General features: G+C 57.3%; 1 protein-coding gene across 1 annotated transcript; it reads right to left on the reverse strand.

Moving 5' to 3' along the window:
- Positions 1–12,613: 12,613 nt before the first annotated feature.
- Positions 12,614–18,914, reverse strand: IHH (Indian hedgehog signaling molecule). Its single transcript, XM_062201966.1, has 3 exons — positions 18,388–18,914; positions 15,708–15,969; positions 12,614–14,116 (listed from the first exon to the last, which is right to left on the reverse strand). Exons 1-3 carry the CDS (start codon positions 18,697–18,699, stop codon positions 13,458–13,460), a joined length of 1,233 nt encoding a protein of 410 aa, XP_062057950.1. The 5' UTR covers positions 18,700–18,914; the 3' UTR covers positions 12,614–13,457.
- Between the last annotated feature and the right edge of the window lie 3,524 nt (positions 18,915–22,438).

Below are 22,438 nucleotides of genomic sequence, written 5' to 3' on the forward strand. Positions count from 1 at the left end.
TCCCTCACTTTTCCGCCACTGGGTGGCTCTGCAGTCCGGCTCAGACTGAGGAGTGGCTCTGGCCTCGGGGGCTTCTACACACATCCATCCCCCTGTGCTCTGGGCTTCTGAAAAGGCCTCCGCTGGACACACGCAACGATCCCAGGGAGATGAGGAACAGCGGGGTGCAAGGCGGGCCCAGTGAGGCTCAGAGGGTTTGGGGGTTCTGGCATCGGTCCTGGGGCGAGGGAAGCTGGGGTCCAGCATCTCCTCAGACAAGCTTCTCCATCTCCGTCCCACCTGTAAAATGAAGATCACCCCATTTCACAAACTGATGTGACAAACCCACGTCACTACCACTAACCACAGCGTCCACGTTAGGCGGCTGCTCCTCCAAAAGGTTTACCCTGCGAGGAGTCACTGGGCAAGTGAGGATGTTTGGGTTTGTTTCGATCCGATTTTTTAATCTCGAGGATTAAAATTTTTCCCATAAATTTCCTTTACTCGCCTGCTCTCTGACCAAAAAAAAAAAAAAAAAAAAAAAATCCCTAACCTGAGCAGTGGAAGAAGTGGCGGGTCGTCCTGCAGAGTTGAGGGAAAAGGTAAGAAAAGGGTAAAATGAAGGGAGAGAAAATATACTTAGAGCCGCATCTCTTCTTTCGGGATCCTCCGTCTGATGGATCTCGCCCACGTCAGTCCCAAGGGGCTCTCGGAAGCGCATGCAGGGGACCCCTGGCCGCGAGTTCCTATAACAGGCTGTCTCCCGAGACCCATACCTTCCCTGGCCACTCGCGCAACTTCCTGGGATCCCGGGACCAACGCTCGGAACTCACACCGCCGCCATGTTGCCGTCTCCATAGATACAGGACGCGCAGGACAGAGCGTCTCTTGGTGTCCCAGGGCAACGACGGCAGCCCGAAAGAGCCAAGCTTCATAGAAAGCGAATGTACCACCTACGTTTAGCGCCTATCGCCAGCTTTAATTCTTTGACTTTCCCTGCTAGTAGCCACTCTGGGCTTCTACCAATCGCAACCCGATATATCCAATCCCCTAGCTGTCGTGAGGCTCCAGCAATGGGAACTTTAGTTCACAACCAAACTCAGAAAGTTACTGGGCGGACTGGTCACCCAAATGCGAGTCTTTCTGATTCTTCACACACGTGCTGGTGATATAGGGTCTGATCCTCAACCGCAGTTGTCGGCTTAAAACCAGCCCATGGGCATTGGCGTTAAAGTGCAGTGAGCCACCTCCTGAAATGCTGGAATCCTATGTGGGCACCGGTTCAACTCCCGGCTGCTCCAAGTCCGATCCAGCTGTTTGCTAATCTACCTAGGGAAGCAGAGGAAGATAGCCCAAGTGCTTGGGTCCCTGCACCCACGTGGAGGACCCGGAAGAAGCTCCTGGCATCAGCCTGATCCAGCCCTTTGGGGAGTGAACCAGGAAATGATCTCCCCACCACCACCAACTCTGCCTTTCAAATAAATAAAATAAATCTTTTAAAAAATGATAGTGCGTGGTAACTTCTAATCTGCATTTTGCTTTGTGGGTGGAAAAGAACGTTGGTGCTTTGGGCCAGGAGCACTTCTTCATGTTCAACATCGAGATGAGCGGCTCTTTTGAGGGGACCTGAAGGTTAATGTACGAAGAAAAAATGGTTACACATAATGTGGACTGGGGGAAGCCCATTTGACCATTTGCCAAGTGCGTGCACCTGCATGTGTGTGTCTGTGGCTAAAGACATCTAGATATGTGCAGTCTCAAAGTTCTTTCATGAGCAATTAAAGATGTTTTACTGCCCGGGAAGTGGATTTTTTTCTTCTCAGGTTGGAGGGCCGGGGGTATAGTCAGGGAGAGAGAACATTGGCAGTCTAGAGGTAAACCCAGACAGTAAGGTCTCACTGTGGGGTGCTTGGAGTGGGCTTGTGGACTCTGAAAGACAGCCTGAAGGGACAAAGTATTCCAAGCTGGCCTGGGAGACCCAGTGGCCAGGGGAGGCCAGGACTAGAGGGAGGGGCAGCTCAGGCACCCCCACTGACTTAACACCAGCACATCAGGCCTGCAGCTTTCCTGGAATCAAGAACTGTGGAATCAGTGGGCTTTCCCAGGTTTTAACAGGACCTCAGAATCTGAAACCCATACTTTGGACATGATGATGTTCATGCTGTTTGTAGTTTCTTTAATGATCTCCTTTTTGTTTTTCCTAAGTTATTTTTGAAATGGTCACCCTGACTCAGCTGGATCTCAGGGACAAGGAAAAGGACCTGTCTAGTCTGAGGCTGAAAAAAAAATAAAGAGCAAACTCCGCTCTGGGGGTGGAGTTTGATGGTGGCCTCAGGAATCCCAGCAAGAAAACCCCGAGATGGAGGAAAACCCATGTGTCCCTGTGTCAACTTCTAGGGAGTGTTCCTCCTGAGCTCTCAACTGTCCGCACTGTGGTGGATCCTGGGCCTGGGACCATAAAAGTAGATGGTTGCTGCTCTCAGCAGGGTCCCTGTGGGCTCTTCTTCAGTGGAATTCTAGCTTCTGCCTGGGAGCCCTGTTGGCCAATGATCTTGGCTGGCATGGGGGACTCCCAGGGAAGGCACTGCCTGCTGGACTTTACCCAGGGTGGGGAACAGCATGGAATGAGGCATGGCAGGGAACTGGGCCTGAAAAGGGGCAAGAGGAAGCCAGGATTGCTTTGGAAGTCCCCCTTTCAGGAGCCCAGAACCCACAGGGGATAATAGGTACTGGGCCCTGATCCTATCCTCCATAGACCCCCAAAAAGGCAATAAGGGAAGGTGCTGTTTGGTTAAGGTGAGTGATGATTTAGGAAATTGAGGAGGATCAGGATGTAGAAGAAAGGAAAAAGGATGGAGGGGCGTTGGGAGTGGGGAGAGACAGCCTCAGATCCTCCTAGGCTGGAAGCTGGGGAGTAAGAAAGATAAAGCACACTGAGTGATTTGGGCTTCAGCATCTGCAAAAATTACCTTTCCTCAGCCTTTTCTCCAAGTGTCTTCCCATACCCCTCATGGCATACAGAGGACTCTGGGCTGGGAAATTGGACAGACCTGGAATTAATCCCGAGTCTCTTGCTTACAGGTTGTCTGACCTTGGGTAAGTCACATGATCTTTCTGAACTTTAGCTTCCTCATCTGGTGCCTAGGATAATCTTCAACAGCGGGTATGAAGAGAGAATGACCAGGCATGTGCAAAGCAATCAGCAGTCAGATACACAGATCCAGGAAGGTCACCTGCTAAGGGGAAGGTCCCTGCAGATAAGCCATTCACTCACTCTGTGCACCCTCCCCTTCCTGGCCTCTCTACTGCACCCTGGAGAGGTGGGAAATCCTTCTCTCCACGTCGTTCTCATTTGTTTCACCAAGAAGGAGCCTGCCCTGCTGCTCTCTGAGGCAGAGAAAGATGGAAGGAGATGCCCTGCTGTTCAGTTGGAAAGTCCCCTCAGCCTCAGTCCTTAGTGCTCTGTCACCTTCCTTTGCCCTGGATGACTCTGTTGAGCGCTGCTACAGGTCTGCGTCTCAAACGTCCTTGGGGAAGGGTGAGAAGGTGGGGCTTTCCACCGAAGCTCTTGACCTTAAGAATGCCTAGGTCAGGTCATCTCAGCCCAGCCTAGGGGTTGAGAAGGAGATACTGCTGCTAAGCCCCTGGGATAGTTCTGGGCTAGATCTAGGAGCAGGTATGGAGCACTCTGCATTAGGAGGCCATGGTGCCCTGTAACTGTTGGGATGGGAGGGTTTCAACAGATGGGTAGTCCCTCCAGGCTGAAGGGGCTCTCAGGGCACAAAACTGGTGAAAATTTTGGAGTAGACTACCACGTGTCAAGAGAGTTCAAAGGAAAAATTCCATTCTTTTGGTTTCAGCATAGAATTTCTAACATCCCATGTGCCAACCTAAGCCATCTAGATAACTTACTGCCTCTATTCATTGTCCCCACCACAGGGGAGAAAACATACAGGCCAGCAGTAGGGGAATGGAGGGAAATGGCATGGAGTTTGCTCTTGAAATACTCAAGTTCAAGTTCTGTTCCAACTTCTAGTAGGTGAGCAATGCTAGGCAATCATTAAACCTCCCCAAATCTCACTTTCCTCACTTGTAAAATGGAGATAAAAGAAAGTGGCACCCAAAATACCTAACAATTATTAAGATATGGGTGCTGATATGTGAGAAAGGACACCCTCAGGCCTTTGAGCTGAATCAAGGTCCTGGAAGCCCACATTGCACCAGGCCTTAACCCTTTAATTATTAGGTCATGAGGAAGCGTGGAGATGGAAGGAGGGAACAGCCAAAGTGGAGGGCTCAGTGACTGTTTTTTGTTTGTTTGATTTTGTTGCTTTTTTTTGTTCATTTTTACCCACTGCTACCAATCAGTATAGCTACCTGCACTAGTGGCAAGTCAGACATGAGGACAAATCCCTACCTCACAGGCTGCTGTATATATTTACTTATTTCAACTTGAAGCCTCTCCATCTCTGGCTTCTTCCTCGTTGGTGGAAGAGTTCTTACCACATCTAACTCCTCCTTTCCCTCTAGTCTGATGAGGGTTCCTTCTCTGTGGACGCTCTCCCCTACGCCGCTTCCTGCCAGCTCTCCAGCTACATGACTGTCTCTCTGACCAGCACCATGGACAGCGCCAGCTGATCAGCCCATCTTGGGCCATCCCCTTCCTCCTTCCTCCTGCCTCTGTCTCCTGTTCTTTCAGCCAATCCAGTCTAGAAACCCTGAGGGATGAACTGAATGAAGCCACCCCCATGAAGACAGTACAGTGGAGTGGTTAGGAGACAGCTCTAGAGCTAAGTAGATTGGATTTGAATCCCAATCCCAACAACCATGGGCTGTATGATTTTGTCTTTTCCCTGCTGTAAGAGCCAGTCTTCACAGGGAGAACTCTGACAGGTACCTCCAAGGTGGTGAGGTTTGAATGAGAAAATTTAAAGAATTTAGAATGGCATCTGGCTCATTATAAGTTCCAAATAAATGAAGAATATTGTTATTCTATTGCTTCCCATCCTCTTTAATTCCTCAGACCCTTTCTGATCAATTTCTGACCACACAGCCCTCTCCTAAGTAAAAGTATCAGAATACAGCCCCAGACCCAGGGAACGTGGCTTCCTGTGAGTGCAGAAGTTGCTTTGGACTCAAGTATAGTCAGGGAGCCCACCCCTTTGACTAGTCCATGTGATTTTTTTCATTAGATTTTTTTCACATTTTACATTTTTTGAGTTAATATTAAATGTACATCAGAGTCACAAAAATAGTACAGAAAGTCCTCCTAGCTGCCTCCTGGATTCACATCTTACATGACCCAAAACATTTACCAAAGTCAAAGATTTAAACTTGGTACATTAGGCCCTACTAACAAGAACAGAGTTGATTTATATTTTCCAAGTTTGTTCACTGATGTCCTTTTACTGCTGCAGTATGTACTCTAGAATTCCACCCAGCATTTGGCTGGTATGCTTTCTGGTGTCTTCCACTTGGGGCATTTCCTGAGTCCTTCCTGACCTCTTGTGAGCCTGCTTCTTTTAACAGTATTGTCAGTTATTTTGTAAGACACTCCTAGCTTGGTCTCACCATTTCTCAAGGTTTGAGTAAGCTTTGAATACTGGGAAGTAACACAGAGGTGTTACACCCTTCCCAGAGTATCATAGGAGAGAGGATACGGTGTCAGTACACATTTTTGATGATGTTGACCTTGATTGCTTGGCTGAAGTAGTGTCTGTAAGGATTTTCCACTGTAAAGTTGCTATTTTTCCTCTGATAATGCACATCTATTGCTTCTCTAGGATTAAGAGGTTGAACCCAAGAAACCTGTTCCCACACTAACCTTTACATCTCTCTCCCAACCACTCCTCCAAGTCACAGCCTTTCCCTACTGTCTGCCTTGATGCTTTCCTCTACGTTTTCCTGTGTCTGACATTCAGAGGTGTGTGCAGAAGCCAGATGCAGGTGCACTTGGAGTTTATTAGTGCAACCAGGTGCTTTCTGGTTCATCTTTATGACCCCATCTTGCTGAGGCCCTGCGCTTTCTGCTTGCAGGGGCCGTCTGTGTACATAAGCCAGCAACCGCCCACAGGAATGTCCAACGCCCTCCCCAGGTCTGGCATCAACCTTTGAGCACTTTCTTCAACATTTAACAGTTGGGGTTTTTAGTCACCAGTGCCCTATCTCTCCACTTGGCCATGTATAATCCACTAGTGCAGCTCCATGGGCTTCCTTCCAGAACCACTGCAAGAATCTGCTGTCATCGGAGACCCTGTCGGAGGAGCAGACACACGTTTTCTTCAACAGATTTGAGTAGGGAGAGACGTGCTCGTCCACACCTGCCCTTTGCCTCCAACTCCCTCTGCCCCAGATGGATGCCATTTCAGTGTCTTCTCACGCTGGATAGAGCCAGAAACTCCATCCAGGTCTCCCACATGGATGGCAGGGACCCAAGGACTTGAGCCATCACTGGCTGCCTCCCAGGGTGTGCATGAGCAGGAAGCTGGATTGGAAGCCCAGGCACTCTGATACAGGATGTGGGTGTCCCAAATGCTGACTTGACCCATTGCACCACAAGGCCAATTGCAGGCTCCATTTTTAGAGCCATGTGTCAAAACATGTTCAAGGTTTCTGGAAGTTCTTGGGTGATGGCTTCATCAGTGCCCAGTTCCTTTTTGTTCTTTGTTCTTGTTATCACTGCCAAGGAAGAAGTTACTCCAAAAATGCAAAGTGTTTTATTTCGTTTCTGGTTTTGTGAGTCAGGAATCCATGAAGTACCTGACCAGGCATATTCCAGCTGGGGTCCTCTCATGCAGTTGCATTCAGATGTTTGCTCAACTGGGAAAGAGGTGCCCTCCATTGAAAAACAGCAAAAAGTGCTGCTCTGGTCTGGTACCAGGGACAGGAAGTCTGTTTAGAAGAGGTGCATGCTGGGGCCAATGCTGTGGTGTAGCAGATTAAGCTGCTGCCTGCAGTGCCAGCATCCCACATGGGCACTGGTTCGAATCCTGGCTGCTCACCTTCTGAACCAGCTCCCTGCTAATGGCCTAGGAAAGCAGCAGAAGATGGCCTAAGTGCTTGAGTCCCTGCACCCACATGGGAGACCCAGAAGAATCTCCTGGCTCCTGGCTCAGCTCAGCTCTGGCTGTTGCGGCCATTCAGAAGTGAACCTGTGGATGGAAGATCTCTCTCAAACTGTTTCTCCCTCCTCCCAAACTGTCTCTCCCTCCTTCTCTGTCTGTAACTCTGCCTTCCAAGTAAATAAAAATAAAATCTTAAAAAGAAGAAAAAAAAAAGACATGTGTGCTGGGGCACAGAGCATGTCAGAATTTCAGCTCTCCAGTCTGCCTGGCCTAAAACTTTTGTGCAGTGTACAACTTGTACAATAGCAAACTAATCCTGGTGGGCCTCTGGCAGCCCCCTGATTCCTCTGGGGCTGAAGACTGGGAGGGAAGCTGGGTAGAGCGAGACACTGGAGGAAAAACAGAGCCATCCATAGGGGTTGGGCAGGATAATCAAGGAGCAGCTTCTTGGAGGTGGCTTTTGGGTTTTCAGGGGGTGTGAAATCCACCAGGAATGGATGGGCGGAGGGCAAGTTCATGACACACTCAGGAACTAGGAGCCTGCGTAGCCTGAACTAGAAGTGCCAGGAGAGGAGATGGAGAAATGGGAGGCGAGAGGGAAACCTGCACCCACGGCAGGGGCAGAGTGAAGAGGCGGCTGGAAGCGCCCCCGGAGGAAGCCCTTGGAGGTCAGACTCCATCAACCGGAGCCGCTACGGGATGGTGCAGGAAACCTACTGGCAGGGATTGGTGTGGCAAGTCCGTTTCCCTGTCGGAGCCTTCGTTTATCCCTCTGAAGAGGGGGTACCAATTCCCCTGGGCTCTGTCCCCAGGTGCAAGAAAGGAATCTTAAGTGGGCTGCAGGGCCAGCCCCAAAATCAAGTCCTGCCGCAGTTCGGGGTGGGGGTGAGGGGCAGGCCCGGTGCCTGGACAGCTGGGGCATTCGTGCGTGTGTGCGTGCGAGGTGGCTGGGTGGGACGCAGGGCGGCTGGCCCTCGCAGGGGTGGGGTGGGGCTGCTATCTCCCCAACAAGGCCTTATCAGATCCCAGCTGGCCAGACCCAGCCTGCAGAACAAAGAGGCCTTGAGAACCAGGCTGGGGTGTGTTAAGTTGAGCTTCCGAAGGTACAGCCGCCCCAGGGGGCCATAGGGCACCACCCACCACCCCCTTCAGCCCTGCCTCTGCCTTAGGACTCGGCCCTGCTCTCCTCAGCCTCCTCTCCTCGCACTTCCAACCCAAACACCCAAGCCCCGAGTCTCTTCCTCACTGTGGGGGCACCTGCCATGGCCCATGTGTGCTATTTTCATTGTCTTTTTAAAACCCTAACACCTGTGAGGGAAGGGTGCTCCTAATTCCTACTTTGAGAGTGAAGAAGCTGAGACCCGGAGAAGTCAGTCATTTGGCCCAAATCACACATTGTTAACAGAGTCCTCATTGTTAACAGAGTCCCAGATCCCACACTGCAGCCAATCCAGAGCAGAGGGAATTGTTGGGCCACCGCCCCAGGAGGTGGGAGGGGAGGTAACCCCCGTCCCCCAACCTAGAGGCTCTGATGGAGCTGAAAGTGGCCGAAATCCTAACAGAGAAGGTATTCCTGGAGGAAGAATGTCCCAGGTGCTGTGAGGGGACCCAGCTGGGTCAGGGTGGGGAAGCTGCATCCATGCGTTCTTTGGCATCCCCCTGTGGAGAAGCCAACTCAGCCTTGAATCAGGTCAGAAATGGCTGTGCAGCTTCTGTCTGGGCCCACCTAGGCTGCTCCTTGCCTGTAGATGGGGTTTCTGGTCCACGGTCCACAGGGTTTCTGGTCCACGGCCAAGGTGAGCTCTAAGCTGACCACCAGCTTCAACCATCAGCCACGAGGAGTGCCATCTTGGAAATCCTTAAGCACTTTGTGCCAAGTTTCTCAATGGAGGGCACCTGTGTCCTGTTCTCACACAGGGGCCTCAGATGCTAACAGCAGGCCCCACTGCCTGATGGACTCTTGTGCTTGGCTCAGCGCCCCCCACTCCCCAACACAGGGCCCCTCACTGACAGAAACCATTGTGGGTTAGGGGAGGCCCACGTGTTAGGGCAGAGGGGCAAGTGCAGGCCACCGTGGCTGCTGCAGAGCTGTGCCCAGCAGTGACTGGGGCTCTCCCAGTCCGAGAAGAGGTGGCCAGCGCAGCTTGGGGAAGGGTGTCTGTGGAGAGGACCCAGCACCGTCGTGTCAGGGCACCCGGCTGCAGTGGGCTCCTGTGTGGAGGGCAGATGGCCTGGGCAGCTCTGGAGGTCCCCCCAACTTTGCCTCCAGGACCCTATCACTCAGTCTCGCTTTCTCCAGGTGCCCCTGGGGACCCGTGGACTCGCACTGTGGGCATAAGCCTTGCACTTGGCCTGGGCTGGGCTAACAGGAGCTACTCTGCGTTTCTCCCCATGCATTTTTCAAACTGGGGGAGGGGTGCAGGGGGCACAGGCACAGCATGAATCTGGCTATGTTTGAGTGGTCTTTAAAAAGCTCATGGAAGGGGTTGGTTTGGTGGTGTAGCAGGTTGAACTACTGCCTGCAAGGCTGGCATCCCACATGCACACCAGTTCTAATCCCAGCTGCTCGCTTTCAATCCAGCTCCTTGATAATGCACCTGAGAAAGGAGTGGAAGATGGCCCAAGTACTTGGGTCCCTGCCACCCACACAGGAGACTCCAAAAGGAGTTCCAGGCTCCTGGCTTTGGCCTGACCTTGTGGCCATTTGGAGAGTGAACCTGTGGATGGAAAGTTCTCTCTCTGTTTCTCTCTCTTTTTCTGTAACTCTGCCTTTCAAATAAATAAAATCAATCTTTTTTTATGCATGGGAAATGCACATTATGTAAAAACTATGCCTGGATTTCAACATTTGTTGCACCAAAATAAACTTATCTTTTGATTCCACTTTTCCAACAACTTTTCAAATTACCTGCATATATGGGAAAGCCCTGGACAACACCTTTCCAAGTGTCGCCACTGGGGCCAAGGAGGGTCCACAGGCCAGGGTGCAGGGTGCAGGGTAGGGGAGTGGTATCTCATGCTTCAAGACCCCCAAGTTGACTTGGGCCCTCTCCTCACCCCCGCTGCCCACCCAACCTTGGTTTCAACCCTGTCCGTTCTATTTCCTGAATGCCTACAATATGTCACATTCTTTCTGTCACCCATGGCCAACTCCCCAGTCCAGGTCATCAACTTCCCCCTCAGTAAATGGACGCCCTCATTCTACTATCGCCCCTCTAGCCTGGTCTCCATCCGTAGCAGGCGAGTTTCAGAAGCAATCTGGCCCCGAGCCCCCCACACCCCCAAAACCCTTGGGATTGAGGCCGAGCTCAGGGTCACCTGACTCCTCCCATCCTCTCCAACTCACCTTTTGCCAAGTGTACATACACCCACATTGCTTTGCAGCACTGCCTGTTGGTTGTTCCTCCAAACCCCCCAGGCTCACTCCAGCCACCAAGCCCTTGACTTACGGGTCCTCAGCCTGGATCCTCTCCTTCTTCCTGCCTGACAGACAAACGCCTTCTTGCCCCAGTTTTAGCACCCCCACCTTCAGGAGGACATCCAGGCCACCAGCCACTCCCCAGTCCTGCCAGAGCCCCTGTGAGACTGCCAGTGGCAGCACTCAGCACGTGGTGTGGAATCCTTGTCCTCCATGCTCCTCTCTCCCCTGCAGGCCGTGCCTCTTCCCGACAGGGGCCCAGTGCCCAGCACGAGAACATCTGGTAAACGTGGAGTGGGGATGAAGACCACGGCTGCAGATTCAGCAGCCTTGGAAGGGCTGAGCTTGGGCCCAAGAGGAGGGGCAGGCATTGGGGTAGTAGGTGCCTGGGTGGTGTGGGTGACCATCCCTCTCTGCATAGGTCTTGCCACAGTGCCAGTTGGGGAAAATTGGAACCCTCACCTTGAAGTTGTGAAGGATGACTTTCCAGGCCGTCTTCCCCTGTCTCCTTTTCCCCTGTGTCCTCAGATCTGGGCCCAGGATCCCCAGGAAAGCTGAGGACCCTACCCCCATCCCAAGGTGGAGCTTTTGAGATGCTAAATTCAGACCAAGTCCTTCGCTCAGTCTTTGTGGTCTGTCTTGAATCTTTGGCTGAGGAGGGAACAGGAAGGTGTGGGGACATCACATGGCTCTGCTGGACCAAGTGTCCCCAGGCCCAGTAGCGGTAGCACTCTCCCCCTCCACCCTGCCCCCTGCTTCCATGACCTGGAGAATCATCCACTCCATGTACCCATACTCACGCCAACTGTTATTAGAATGTCTACAGAGGGAGAATGTGTGAATGAGTGGGTAAGAGTACCTTGACCTTGACCTCATAGTTCTCATTATAAATAAGTGCATGGACACTTGGGACCCTGTGAGCCTGGAGAGTGCCTCAGAGAGATGGGTGCACTCTAGAGATGCTGACCGAGCAGATATTTGGACCGGAAGTGCTGGGAGTCACCTTCTGAAAAGCCTTGTGATACAACAGTGGCCCTGAGAGCCAGACTGGAAGGACTCAAATCCTGCTTCTGCCATTTGCTGTGCGATCTTGGCCGAGCGACTTAACCTGTGTGTGTGTCTGGAAAATGGTACTATTTAAAGTAGCCACCACGTAGGGTTGTTATGAGAATAGAATGAGCTGCTCAGTGTGAAGACCTGGAGTGAGGCCTCACAGGGGTGAGTCTTCAGCAAGGGACAGCCGTCGTCACCACAGCCCCTGGAGGCCTCTTTTCCCCGGGGCACCCTGGCCCCGGAGCCCTGAGGGTTTCTCTGGAGTTCTCCTTCCTGGAGATCACCTATCTCCATAGGAGGCTAGAACCGGGGCAGTGGCGTGCTTTAACAATGGACACAGAACTCCAGGTCGACCTTCGTTGGGACCATTTGCAATTTTCATGGTGTTCTGTAGCCACCATGGCCTGTTGCAACAGGCTGGACCTGCAATCTTAGCTCATCCATAATCAGGACAGAAAATCTCTCCTCGGGACGGAGGGATGGGAGACTGTGAAGGAGCAGCTCGTCTGTCTTGGCCTCCTCCAGACCAAGCAGTGTTTCTCAAAGGGTGGTCCATGGACCACCTGCCATGTTCAGAGTGTTTGCAAAAGTAAGTTCCTGGGCCTGACATGGGATCCATTAGAGCAGAATCTTGCAAGTGGGGGCCAGTGACCCAGATGATTCTGAAGTTTGAGAACCGCAACGTTAGGGGGCCTCTGAGTTGTCCAGAATGAGCTATGAGGCAAATGTGAATTCTCGCAGAATCTGTTCCTACTGTGGCCCACGACCAACAGCGAAGACCCAGAAACTCAGGCTCGGAGAAAGTATCTTGCCTGGGGCGTTCTAGATGAGTGAAATGACCATGAATTCATTACCGCCATTCTCAATGAACCACGTTAAGGCAAACTCCAGGGTCAGTGTGTGAGTGTGAAAGCTGTGGCCAGTTTTCTTTTGAGACTTTGCGGAGCCTGTGGGTGAGGGGTCTGCAGAGAGGGTGGGAGCCCTGGACGTGGCAGGTGAGCAGATCCTCACCAAGCAGGGAGCGAAGCCCTAGTCAGACTTGTTCGTGGCTCCAGACGCTCAGCCTATTGGCTCCCTTCAGCGTCCTGGACTCTGTGGGTCTACCAACTTAAATAATTTTTATTACAAAAAGAAGAAAAGGCCAAAACAACCCCCCAATATTCCCATGGGCTCCCCCCTCCGTGCCAATAAATAAGGTGGGGGAGACTGACCGGAGGAGGGGGTAGGGGTCATGGTTCAGCAGAAAAGGGAGCTTAGCCTGGGCGAGGGTGGCAAGGACATGTGGACCCCCCCACTCCCTTCGCAGGCACTCGGGTCACATCGGCCTGAACACAGAAATTCTGCCGGCTGCCAGCAAGTCTCGGGTTGTGCTTGGAGGAGTGTAGCCAGGGAGGAGGTCCTGCCTTGGGACGGCCAGCCTGGCTGCCCCGCCCCTGGGGCCTCCTTGGTTCTGGGCGGCAATGAGTCCAGCCAGCTCCCTGCTGGCTCCCAGGCACTCTAGCAGCATCAACTGGGGTGCAAGCCCACATGAGGGCAGAACCTCTTCATCCTGCGGTCAGAAACCAGGTCCCAGGAAAGGCCAGAGGGAGCTGGCGTTTGACGGAAGGCACGAGGCAGGGTGTGAAAAGCCAGAGTGAGAGCTGGCGGGGTTGTGAGCCACTGGGCCAGCCTCAAGGTGTCTATGATAGGACAGTCGCCCCCCCCACCCCGCTGCCCTTGCCAGCTCAGCTGACGGCTCTATTGCTACACCACGTGGCAAGGGGGCGGGGCATGCTGGCGGTGTCCAGTCCAGGTCAATGGTGTATCTCTGGGGGGAGGGGGTGCAAGAGATGGTGGGGACCAGTGCCCCCAGCTCAGGTCTCTTCCGGGGCCAGGGCTCTCTCCTGGCAAGGGGGGTCTTGGGACCCAGCGTGGCAGTTCCAGAGAGCAGTGGCAGGGTCCTCTCAGCTCCCTGCCCCAGACATGCCCAGTGGGTGGAAGCTGCCCTCTTCCAGCAAGAGGCGCCCCAGGCGGTAGAGGAGCTGGGGGTACCAGTGCACACCCTCCCCCGGGGTCCAGCTGCCCCATGCCAAGCTGTGGAACAGTCGCAAGGGCCAGAAGGCCAACTGAGCCAGCCGGTGGTCAGCCACAGCCGCGAAGCAGGAAGCGACCACATCTTCTACCACCAGCGTCCCGTGCCTCGTGAGGGGGGCGTAGGCCCCGAGGGCCACGTGGGTAGAGACAGCCGCCACCCGGGCAGGCTGCAAGCCTGGCACCCCGGCCACCAGCACGTACTGGCCAGGCTGCACGTGGCTGGCGAACGTGGCCCGGAAGTGGGCTGCTGTCTCTGTGCGATTGTCGGCCGTGAAGAGCAGGTGGGCTGGGGTGAGCGCCAGGCGCCGTGGAGGGTCTTGGGTCTCAATGACCTGAAAGGCCCTCAGCCTGTCGGGCTCGCGGTCCAGGAAAATGAGTACATCGCTGAAGGTGGGGTTTCCGTCCTCCCCCATGGCTAGCACCCGGTCTCCCGGCCTCACGGCTGACAGGGCCACGCGTGCGCCACTCTCCAGGCGCACCTGCGCTCCGGCAGGGAAGCAGCCACCAGTCTTGGCCGCGGCCGAGTGCTCTGTGGGAAGAAGGGACAGGAAGGTGTTACTGCTGGGGAGCTTGAGTCCCGCTCCATACCCCTCACCTGGACACCCCCAGCCACGGCACCTCCTGCTCCCCGGGGACCTCCCCAGGTTCCAGCCCTTTCCTCCCACTTCTTAGGCAGGCTCAAACCCCCAACCTACACTGTGATCTTCTGGCCCCTGCTCCCCAGCCTGATCCTTTGCCAATGAGAGGTCCTACTGGGGCTCAGGACCCCGTGGACGAGAATGGAAGGGTCCTGGCGAGGCCCCGGTGACCCCTGGAGCTGTTCCCATCCTGACAAGACTGTGATACAGTTGGAGGCCAGAGGCCAGCTGAGCCAGGCGGTGGTCACTTGTGACTTGAACCAGGAAAGCCGCAGTCTCATGGAGAGGGGGTGTCACTTAGCTCCTCTGGGGTCTAGATGTCCTTGTTCAGATGCCCCCCCAAATCGTCTTCTCAGGCTGTCACCCCAAGTTACGTGATGGGGCAGGCCCCTTGACCCCTGGAAGGGAGGGTGGGGCCAGCTCAGGGGGCACAATACAGAGTCCTGGGGCAGACTCAGCGTGATGGGCGGGGCAGGGTGGGCAGGGGCGAGGACACGATGGCCATCTTCAGTTCACATACTGGTCTTGTGCGGGGCAGGACGCAGTGGCATCAGTGGGGGGGGGCAGAACAGTGCTTGGGGGCAGGATTCGTGAATGGAAGCGGCCACTGGGACTGGGCCAGGGTCTGCAGGTGAAGGGGGTTGTGACTTGAAGTAGACACAGTTGGTGGGGGAAGAGCCGAGCAGAAGGGGCAGGCTGTGGCTGTGGGATCCCCACCGGGAGCTCAGCCAGGACCGAAAACGCCAAAAAACGGGCCTGGTCTCTGTGTGCCGGGTCTGTGAATGGAACTACTCCTTGATGCCAGTGTGGAGCCGGCCTGGGACCCACACAGGAACCAGCGGGAGCACCCACAGCTGGACTTGGTGTAGGAGAGAGCAGGTGAGGCCCCGGTGCCTGCCAATTCTGATCAACAAGGCGGCCAATCTAGAAAAATCCACTTTATTGAGTCCACTTTTATTCCTGGCTCTCGTAGCTGGCTTTGCCCCAGAATTTCCAGCTTTGGGACTTTCGTGAAGAGGTTGGGTCGCCTGCGCCCCCTCTGACCTGCAGCTGAGTTGGTGGGCTCTGAACCTCTGGGCTCCAGGCCAGGTGTCTGGGCACACCCTGGCCCTGACCCCACCCCCAGCCTTGTCCTGCACCAGGCTGGGTGGGGAGGCGGTGGTGTCTGACAGCCTGGCTTCCTCCATCCGTCCTGTCCAGCTTGCTCTGTCGTGCACCTGCTGAGGCAGGCTCGGGACTGCAGACGGCCAGTGGCCCTGTCTCCCTAGGATCCTTCCGCCACACTACCAGGCAGGGAGCCGGAGGAGCAGGCGGTGGCGAGCAGCCGCGGGGAGCGCCGCCGCCGCCGAAGTCCTCTTCCCCCAGGGCCCCGCCTCCTTCCCCGGGCAGGCCTCTTCACCTTTTTGGCCCCAGCGGGCACTGCACTGCCTGCCCACGCCCTGCGGCCCCGACCCCGGGCCCAGCTCCCTGGCAGCAGCTCACCGGACTTGACCGAGCAATGCACGTGGGCCTTGGACTCGTAATACACCCAGTCGAAGCCGGCCTCCACTGCCAAGCGCGCCAGCAGTCCGTACTTATTGCGGTCGCGGTCGGACGTGGTGATGTCCACTGCGCGGCCCTCATAATGCAGGGACTCCTCCGAGTGGTGGCCGTCCTCGTCCCAGCCTTCAGTCACCCGCAGCTTCACGCCGGGCCACTGGTTCATCACGGAGATGGCCAGCGAGTTCAGGCGGTCCTTGCAGCGCTGCCAGAGGGACCAGGGCCAGGTTAAGGGAGAGGAGCCGGCCCGGGCGCAGGTGCGCTTGCGGCCTCGCCCTGGACTCTCCCACCGAACCCACTGGAGCTGGAAAAACGGAGAGGGTGCTCTTCCCCGCTCCCCTAGGAACAGAGGCCCGCAGCGTGCTCGCTCCCATCCTAGCATCCGCCCCCACCCCCCACCCCCCACCCCGTGACCTGGACCGCATGGTGGCGCCACCAAGGTGGCGGCGCACGGCGCGCCCTAGGGCAGTCCTTCCCTGCTGTGCTTTCTACCCCTCTGCTCGGGGGGGGGGGGGGGGGGGGGGGAATCGGTCACTCCACTGGTGGAGCTGCCCCCTTCTGGCCCCCAGTGCTGTCTGAGGGGGAAGGAGGGCTGCACGGCCGCCGGGAAGTGCAGGGGTTGCAGCCCAGCCGACCGCCTGCGGCTCGCCTTTGAGGCGTGCAAGGCCCGAGGTGCCCAGTAGGTGTCACCGCAGCCTCAGGGCTGAGGCCCGTGGACCCTGGGCCCTGGAGGCACGGCAGGTGCAGGGCGCCCCGGCAGCGCAGGAGCGTGTGTTGGAGGGGGCTGCTGGGCTTTCTTGGGTCTCTGGGTGCTCAGAGAGCATTCCTGCTGAGTCCCTCTTAGGATTCTAAAGCCACCGGCACCCGCACCAAGATGCAGCGGCGGGAGACCCAGAAGTCGGTGGGCTAGTGCTTGGGCTCCCCCTTCCTCCCTGGGGGGCGTTGGGGGGCGTCTCCCTCTGCCCAGGAGCACACGGAGTTGCTAATCCCAGAGACCTCAGCACCTTGGCCCAGTGCGCCTCGCCTATAGGAGAGGGAATTCAGTAAACTGAGCTTCTCTCTGTTCTCCACGATCCTCCTCCTGTGGAGTGGGTTAGAGCCACGGCCAGGGGCAGGGCTGGAGACACCACCCGACGCTGCAGCCCCATGCGTGGCTGGGTCCAGGGCAGCTGACCGCGGGGAGGGGTGCGGAGGCCGGGGCTTTGGCTTGCTGGGGAGAGCACCCTTCCACCGGTGCTGGGCTTAAAGGTGTGAGGTGCAGCCACGTGCGGGCAGCCCAGATCTCCACCTGCCCCACCCCACGGAGCCCGGGGCCCCAGAGACCCTTGGACTCGGCCTCCCGGGAGTCAACAGCGGCTTCAACCCGAAGCCCGCAGGTCCTCCCCAACCCGCAGCCTGGCTAGGGGAGCTCATTGCCCGGGGAGGGAACCCTGCGCGCTCTTTCCGGGTCTTTGTGACAAAGCTTCTAGCCCCCACCTCCGTTCCCCCCGCCGCCCTGCTCCCCGCCCCTTTCTTCCCACCGCCGCCCTCCCCGGGTCCAGAGCCTGGGCGCTCGCTGTCAATGATTGCCCAGCCCGTGGCCCGGATCCTTATCTGCATTCCTCGGCGCCCGGCCCGGCCCGGCCACCAGCCAACCTTCGGCCCCGACACTGGCCGGCCAGCCCCGGCGCCAGGGCGCATGCTGAAGGCCGTGATTTAGCTGCTCTTCCTAAAAGGTCTAGAAAGCCGGCTGCCCGCTTGCTGGGCAAGCCCGGGGAGACCCCAGAGGAAGGGGGCGGAGGTCTCTCTCAGCGCGCACCGGGCTGCGGGGAAGGAAGTTTGCGCGCCGGTGACTGGCGGAGCGCGGGTCCCGCTTCGGGAGTGCAGAGCCTGGAGTCAGCTCTGCCCCCAACCTCCCTCGGCATCCCTGCCCTTCTCTTCCATTCCTTCCCGTCCCCATCCCCAAGCCCAAGGGTCCCCCAAGTTGGGTCCCAGAGCCCGGAGATCCCGGCACCCCACCCTTTAACCGCAGCCTAGCCGCGGGCGCGCCGCTGTGCCCTAGGGACAGACACGTGGGCTCGCCCAGCGGGTTCCCTTCTCCGCCTCCGCCTCCCGCTCAACTCCTCTCGGCTGTTCCTTAACCCCAGACCCAGACGGGACCCTGCTCCAGGAGCCGGCAGCGCAGAGAACCCAGAGCTCGCGGGGGGAGGAAAGTCCACGGGGCCCTCTGCGCCCGGAGCGTCTTCAGCCTCAGGGGTGCCGAGCGGCTTCGACAGCAGAGCGGCACCGCAGCGAGGGAGGCTAGGCTGGGAGGGCCGCGTGGGTCGAGGTGCCTCCGGGAGCAGCGTCCGGCCCGAGCTGCCAGCACTCCGGGGCCGAGGCGCGGCCGCCAACCTGCCGGGCTGTGGGGCTTGGCCAGCGGGGCGCTCTCTTCTCACACACTCCGGCGGGCTCCGGGAGGGCGACATTCCCGCCGAGACCCCGGGCCGGCCCGTCTGGGACAGGAGGCAGCCGGGCTTGGCGAGAGGGGCAGGTGCCAGGGGGGCGTGCCAGGCAGCGGAGAAAAGGTGCCAGGGGGGCGGGCAGGGCCGGGCAGGTGGCGGTGCTTCGGCGGCGGCGCACTGGGAGGGCGGATCGCGCTCACCTGGGTCATGAGGCGGTCGGCGCCCGTGTTCTCCTCGTCCTTGAAGATGATGTCGGGATTGTAGTTGGGAGTGAGCTCCTTGAAGCGCTCCGAGCTGCGCGCGATCTTGCCTTCATAGCGCCCGCTGGCGCCCAGCGTCTTCTCGGGCACGTTGGGGCTGAACTGCTTGTAGGCGAGCGGCACGAGTTTGCGCGGCGGCCGCCGGCGGCTGCCCACCACCCGGCCCGGCCCGCAGCCCCGTGCCGCCGGCACCAGCAGCAGCAGCAGGAGCAGGCAGAACCGCAGTCGGGGCCGGAGCCGGGCGGGCGACATGGCCGGGGAACCCGGGAGAGCGACGGGCGAGGGCGCCTGGTGGGCTGATGGGTGGGCGGGTCGACGGGAGAGCGCTCCGGGGGCTCAGGCGTCCGGGTGGCTCCGGGGGGCTCCAAGCGGGGGCGCCATGGGCGGCGCGGCGCGGCGCAGGGCCGGCGGGACTCAGGTGCGGGGAGGGGGCCCGGGGCCCTGGCTGGTGGCGGCGCGCTGTCCCCCTCGGCGCCTCGACTCTGAGCTGCCCGGCTCGCCGGACGCCAATAAATAGGCCGGCCCGTTTGTTTTGGCAACGCGGCGGCGGCGGGGGGCGGCGGGCGGCGGGGCTGCGGGCCGCCGGGCTGGGCTGGGCTGGCCGGGCCGGCGGGCTGGAGGGCCCCGCGGTTAGCACCCCGGCCCGGCGGTCAGGCGGCTCGGGCGGAGCGGGAGCTGCTGCCGTCCGTGGCGCAGCCCGGGGCCGAGTGAGAGGGGAAATGGAAGAGATCCGGGCTCGGGCCCCGCGCAGACCGCACCCTGCCCATGTCCCTGCCTCCTGTGCGCTCGACAGCGAACCTGCGGCAGAGGGCAGCGCAGCCTCCTCCCCCTCGGGCGGGCGGCCTCGGCGCTGGCCAGCCCTGGTCCCGCTCGCTCCTCAGCCGCGCGTCCGCCCGCCCGCTGCCCTCTGCACCCCCATACACTGTCCGAGTCTGCCCTCCCCGCCCGGACGCGCCCCACCCCGCCCTGGGGCCTCGCCTCCCCACGCCTCGCGGCTCCGGGGTGCCCCGCCAGGCGCAAACCTCCCGGACAGGAGCTGCCACCCCCACGGAGACCGCAACCCACGGCGCGGCCGGACGCGAGGGGCGGGGGGCAGTGGCCGGACCGCACGGCCGCCCACGGTGTCCCCTGCGGGGAAGCAAACCCAAAAGACAGGAGGCCGCTCCTAACCTGGTGCCCCACCCGGAGGCAGCCAACCTGCCCTCCGCTCGGCGCACCCGGGGCTCACATCCCACGGCCTGCTGGGTGGGAAACTAGCAGTGGGGAGTGCAGCCTTCCGAGGAGTCAGATGGGGGGGAGGGGTGAGTCGGTAACAGTATGGAAACACGCGAGATGAAGGACGTGGGGGGGGCACGGGGCAAGATGCAGACCCTCGCTGCTAATGTGGGAGCGCCCACGGGACACCAAGCAGCGTCTCCAAGCGCCATGGCACGGGGGCTTGCTGAGAAAGCCTTGAAGCCACTGGCACCCAGAACTGCCAAGTAACGGCTTTCTTAGTTCGACCCTGCAAGGTGAAGAGGCCGGAGACCGGGTCGGGGCGGCCAGAGACTCAGCCAGGGGCCACGTATTTTAATTGAGGAAGATTTTAATCCAGGACATTCAAGCAAGCCGAGCGAATTAGGACCCCATCTACCAAAGCGAGAAAACAGCAGCAGGTTAAAAGCCAACAAAGACCTCCGCAGCGGCACCCACCGTCCGCTTTGGCTGTAATCTGTTCTACTAAGCCAGTAAGGATGGAGACGGAAAAATGAGAAAGGGGGCTTAAAAGTTCTTATTTTTCCAGTATCAACACAGCAGGTGCCATTTGGTTGGTACTTATGCATCTGGTTTGTGGCCGCTAGGAGACTTTATTATATGTAGGGTTCTACAAGCTTTGTGTCATTTAAAGTCACAACAGTCAAATGAGCTACCATCATTCCCATTTACAAATGAGGACATGGAAGCTGAGAGAAGAGAAGCAACCTGCTGGGGGCTGTGGAGCAAGGATTCAAGCCCATGGTCTGCCCTGGGGCCAACCTTTGCCTGTGCAGGTGCACGGACCCTCCTGGTACAGGACTCAGCCACCCGGCGCTACCTGGGTTTGGGCTGTGGTAGCTTTTCACAGACTGGATCAGTTTGGAAGGGATACTAAAGAGTGCTCAATCTAAGCAGGGGCTGTTACAGCAAAGCAAAGTGAGGCCCACAGAAGGGCAGGGCGGGTGGCTCCACCCAGGAGTGGAGGGGCGGCTCATCTCCCCCTGGCCTCCTTGGGGTCCGCTCTTCCTTACCCTAGCGCTCAGGTGCCCTGTTTCCTCGTCCTAGAGTACTGCGGCTGCTTTCCCCTGGAAGTCTTCCAAGTGCTTTAACTTGTCTTCCCCAAGACTTCCCCCTGCACTGTTCTCAGCGGCTTCCCCTCTGCCCCCCACCCCCTTCAGGTTCCTGGGACAGACCATCCAGTCCCGGCAGTAGCGCCCAAACCCAACAGGCGCTCTCTGTGTTGACGGAGCCACGAGAAAGAAAACGCATCGCCTTCCGTGGTCATCTCGCGGAGCCCAACTTCTCTCCCAGAGAAGTCCTGCCCCGTGTTGCATCTGCCTTCCCACCTCCCTCTCTGATGCAAATTCAACTCTGGCCTTAGGGGTCGGGGCCATTGTCCTACGGTAGCGCCCCTTATGATGCGTGGTTTTGAGGAGGTGTTAAATTCGCTTTCAACCTTCTTTTCTCCAAGGGAAAGGACAGCTCTCGCAGGGGCTCTCCTTCGTAACCATTCGTATCCTCCTATCAGATACGAATGCAGTACAGATCTGACCAGTGTGAATCGGTGTTGCCCTCCGTGGGTCAGGTGTGCCCCTGCTGCAGTGCCACCTCCCCCCAACCCTTCATGGGACCCACCTCTGCCAGGCTGACTTGGCAGCGGCGGCCAGTGTGTGTCCACAGGTTGACATGTGCCACGTCTCTCCTCTGTGCCAGGTGCTTTACACAATTTATGAAAATCCCCACGGGACCACTCTGGGCGTGGCCGCTATTATTCTCACTTGACAAATCCACAAGGCTCAACTTTAGAAGTAAAGCAACTCGCCTGTGGGCTCAGTTAAAATTGGAACCTGCAGTTTTTATACTCTGAAGTTATACTCTAAAAAATTAATTAAAAAAAAGATTTATTTATTTATTTATTTATTTGAGAGGCAGAGTTACAGACACAGAGAGAGGTTCACTCCCCTAAATAGCTGAAATGGCCAGAGCTGGGCCCTTCTGGAGCCAGGAGCCAGAAGCTTCTTCCAGGTCCCCCACGCAGGTGAAGGGACCCAAGCACTTGGGCCATCTTCTGCTGCTTTCCCAGGCCATTAACAGGGAGTTGGGTTGGAAGTGGAACAGCCAGGATTGGAACAGGTGCTCACGTGGGATGCAGGTGCTGCAGCTGGAGGCTTAGCCTATTGTACCACAGCACCAGCCCCTGAAGTTATACTCTTTTCTCATGACACCATAGTGCTTCAGAATCTGAATCTCAAATTTAAGGATCAGCCTCAACCTGGTCTCCGACAGTGGAGGAAGAGAGAGAGGAAGGTGGAGATGGGAGGTATGGGTTCTACAGCAGTGAGCAGAGCTCTTTAAAAAAAATTATTTGTAGGCCAGCGCCACGGCTCAATAGGCTAATCCTCTGCCTGCGGCGCCAGCACACCGGGTTCTAGTCCCAGTTGGGGCACCAGTTCTGTCCCGATTGCTCCTCTTCCAGTCTAGCTCTCTGCTGTGGCCCAGGAAGGCAGTGGAGGATGGCCCAAGTGCTTGGGCCCTGCACCTGCATGGGAGACCAGGAGGAAGCACCTGGTTCCTGCCTTCGGATCAGCGTGGTGCGCTGGCCACAGCACGCCGGCAGCGGCGGCCATTGGAGGGTGAACCAACGGCAAAGGAAGACCTTTCTCTGTCTCTCTCTCTCACTGTCCACTCTGCCTGTCAAAAAAAAAAATATTTGTTTATTTGAAATTAACAAAAAGAGAGACAGACATAGAAAGAT

This window comes from Lepus europaeus, chromosome 1, assembly GCF_033115175.1.
Source record: "Lepus europaeus isolate LE1 chromosome 1, mLepTim1.pri, whole genome shotgun sequence".
Classification (NCBI taxonomy): domain Eukaryota; kingdom Metazoa; phylum Chordata; class Mammalia; order Lagomorpha; family Leporidae; genus Lepus; species Lepus europaeus.

Coding starts and splice junctions, on each gene's coding strand:
- IHH (XM_062201966.1), bottom strand. CDS start 18,699: ATGTCGCCCGCCCGGCTCCGGCCCCGACTGCGGTTCTGCCTGCTCCTG. Junction 15,970..18,387: donor CCGACCGCCTCATGACCCAG/GTGAGCGCGATC, acceptor TCCCTCTGGCAG/CGCTGCAAGGACCGCCTGAA. Junction 14,117..15,707: donor GCATTGCTCGGTCAAGTCCG/GTGAGCTGCTGC, acceptor TTCTTCCCACAG/AGCACTCGGCCGCGGCCAAG.